The sequence below is a fragment of the Salvia splendens genome, chromosome 21 (assembly GCF_004379255.2).
Source record: "Salvia splendens isolate huo1 chromosome 21, SspV2, whole genome shotgun sequence".
In the NCBI taxonomy this organism is placed as follows: domain Eukaryota; kingdom Viridiplantae; phylum Streptophyta; class Magnoliopsida; order Lamiales; family Lamiaceae; genus Salvia; species Salvia splendens.
The window spans coordinates 15,086,601-15,089,900 of record NC_056052.1 but is presented as its reverse complement, the minus strand read 5'-3'; the positions used below and the strand labels follow the sequence as shown (position 1 = coordinate 15,089,900).

Sequence of the window (3,300 nt, the reverse complement as noted above, 5' to 3'; positions counted from 1 at the left end):
TCCATACCCAAGATAATATCAAACTCATGTATGAACAAGGGAATCAAATCTGCCAAAAGTTCTACTGAATTGATTCTCACCGCACAATCTCGATATACTGTATATACTGAAATAACTTCACCCAAGGGTGTATGTACACCTAGTCTGTGATCTAGAGGTTCAGGTTCTTTATGCATATGTGATGTGATGATATGTGATATAAATGAATGAGTAGATCCTGGATCTATTAAGGTATATATCATAGTATCAACTAAATAAAGTATACCAGTAATGACCTCTGGTGCTCTAGATGCCTCATCCTGTGTCATAGCAAACACACGAGCATGTCCCTGGGGTGTAGATCCATGTGCCTCTGATTGTCCTCGCCCTAGACCCATAGGTGCACTCATAGCTTGTCCTCTTCCACGACCTCGATTAATGCTTACACTCGATGCTGCGGGTCGCACATTCTGTACTGTTGGTTCCGTCGCTGCTCTTCCACTTGATATCATGTTAGACCGAAGTGGGTATTCCCATAATAGTGTCCTTGCTGTCCGCAGTGAAAACAACCTCCTGTAATTATTCGACATTCCCCTGTATGTGGTTGTCCACAGTGCACGCATAAAGGTCGTGCACGTGCTGTCATACCAGATCCTCGTCCCCACTCATAACTGAAAGGTGGTGCACGTCCGCCTCGTTGACCCAATGGACCTCCTCTATTGAAACTCGATGCCGAAGAAAAAGAACTAGGCCTTTTTGAAATGCTCGAGTTTGATTCACCCCTATACTCCGGTGGTCCCCTCTTTTGTTTTTGAATATAGACATGTCTTTCTTTCACTAGTCTCTCTGCTCGTATAGCCGCTGCACGTAGATCATTATAAGTACGAAGGTCTGAAGGTGTGATTTTGCTTCTTATCTCATATATCAATCCTTCTTCAAAACGTCTGCACTTATCTTGCTCTGTAGGTAACAATGCCGATGCATAACGAAAAAACTGAGTAAACTTTACTTCATAATCTGCAACTGACATAGATCTTTGCTTCTCATCACGATACACTGGTGGCATATACTTATCACTGAACTCTCTCAAGAAGTCATCCCAACTGAGTACTGGAGGATGTATCATAGCTCGTGGGACAGTCTCCCACCAATAGTAAGCATCGCCCTGAAGAAGAGACACTGCGTAATCAAAACGTTCTTCTGCAATGCAACCCATCTGATTAAACACACGCTCTGTCCTCTTCAACCATATCTCAGCCTCGGCAAAATCAGTAGTCCCAACAAAGTCAACGGCTAGTTCTTTAAAATTTCTACCCATTGGTCTCATTTCTAGCCCCTATACTTCTTGTTCAACATTCCTATGTATTGGCTGGCTACCCCCAGATGATGCAACAGGTTTATGAGATGCTTCTGCAGTAAATGAATTATGCGGGGCGGCTGACCCTTCTCTCCTCGATGACATATGTTCAGGAATATCCATGTTCCTGATAACACGAATGTAAATGCAACTTATAACCAATACGTATCATATGCAATGCATGGATGCAATGTCCCGGCGGGATCCTATCCCTGCTCTGATACCACCTTAACTGTCACACCTCAACCTCTCTGACGTATACTCTATTAATAAATGAATCCCTTAACATTAAAACAATCAATACACGTGTCTAATTCATAGAACACTCATATTATACAAGTTCAAACCAACTCTTATCCGATACATATTTCAAAACATTCTACACAGTAGTGGAACCCTCTCACCACTCTATGTACTATACATTTATCTACATGCAAAATGATGAGGAGGAGAAGGTTGCCAATATGCGTCAGCCGCCGAACCTGATAACACGTGGAGTTCCTATGACCCACGTTAGTCAAAACCTTACTGCTATCTTATTCCTGAAAAATTTAGTGGTTTATATGAGCCACAACTCAGTATATATAAATTTTCACCTTTAATCTCACATGATACAAACATCAAGCATATTCTTTTATCAATACATACAATCAGACATAATATATAACATAATTTAAAAACAAACCATTTCATATTCATATGCATATGCCACTCTATTCAGTTTATTATTCTGTAACAGTCAAGCCTGGTATCTGCCCGGGATTTCCAATATGCTTGACCCGTAGGTCCCATTATGATTTGACCCGAAGGTCCCACTGTGATTTGACCCGAAGGTCCCAATATGTTTGACCCGAAGGTCCCAATATGCTTGACCCGAAGGTCCCACTGTGATTTCAGATACAGGGCAAAACCGTCACAGACCCTCTTTAATCCAATGATTCACATAATCGGTATCATAAACATATCATTTGCACCAATAGCATATCCATATCATATTCCATCAAATTATATCAAATAACACATAATCATATTGGATCACATCATATAACCAAATCATTCATTTTGTTTAACATCTAGCAAGGAAGAAAATAAAACATGTAAAATTAAAAGTGTGATTTATACACACATAATTAAAACAGATGATCTAACCGAGGATTTTATTCCATCTCCTGTTCCATAGCCATCAATCTGGAGACTGAAACTATACGTGAACTTCCTCTTCTAAATTTTCAACCCTCTTGTTTATTTATTTTTTTTTCCTAAAGTTCCTCTCGTTTTAACTCTCTAACTCTCTCCCTCCAAGCCAAAAAAATCATGTTCTTGTTTCTTCTTTTATTAGTGATATAGTAGAATAAACCGACTCACTTATATATTAACTAAATCTCTCTTTCTTTTTTATGTTCATTTGTGGACGTCAAATATCCACAAAATTACCAATCCTACACTTATTTTATACACGTGTGACTCTGTAAGGAGTCCTTATCCCTAATAATGCATGCATATCTATATAATAATCTAACATATTGTTACACTCTACACACTCATACACGTACACATATGCATTTATTACACTATTTTATATGTATATATATATTTAAGTACATATTTATATAGTAGTACTATATAATTCCATGCATCAATTTCCATGCACACATTTACGTTAGTACACATGCATACACATTTATATTAATCATTTAATACAAATAAAATAATCCATACTCATTATATATTATATACACTTACATAAAAAAAATTCCCGTGAAAGGAAACTATCTGTTCGACTATACTGATTGATCGTAACACTAAATATATCTTCTATGGCACACACTTAATATACTATAGTAAAATGATAATTTAATATGCAATGACAATATAATATGATAATATGCAAAATAATGCATATTTCGGGTCAGGGATGTCACACGTTGTGTGGTTCTCGGTAAGCCAATCCATTCCCAAGATTA

At 37.7% G+C, this 3,300-nt stretch overlaps 1 protein-coding gene across 1 annotated transcript; it reads right to left on the bottom strand.

The window, feature by feature from the left end:
• Positions 1-487: 487 nt before the first annotated feature.
• Positions 488-1,297, bottom strand: LOC121784272. The gene has a single exon (XM_042182435.1). The coding sequence runs from the start codon at positions 1,295-1,297 to the stop codon at positions 488-490; it is 810 nt and encodes a 269-aa protein (XP_042038369.1).
• Between the last annotated feature and the right edge of the window lie 2,003 nt (positions 1,298-3,300).

Excerpts from the sequence above, each read along its gene's own strand:
- LOC121784272 (XM_042182435.1), bottom strand. The coding sequence starts at position 1,297 with ATGGGTAGAAATTTTAAAGAACTAGCCGTTGACTTTGTTGGGACTACT.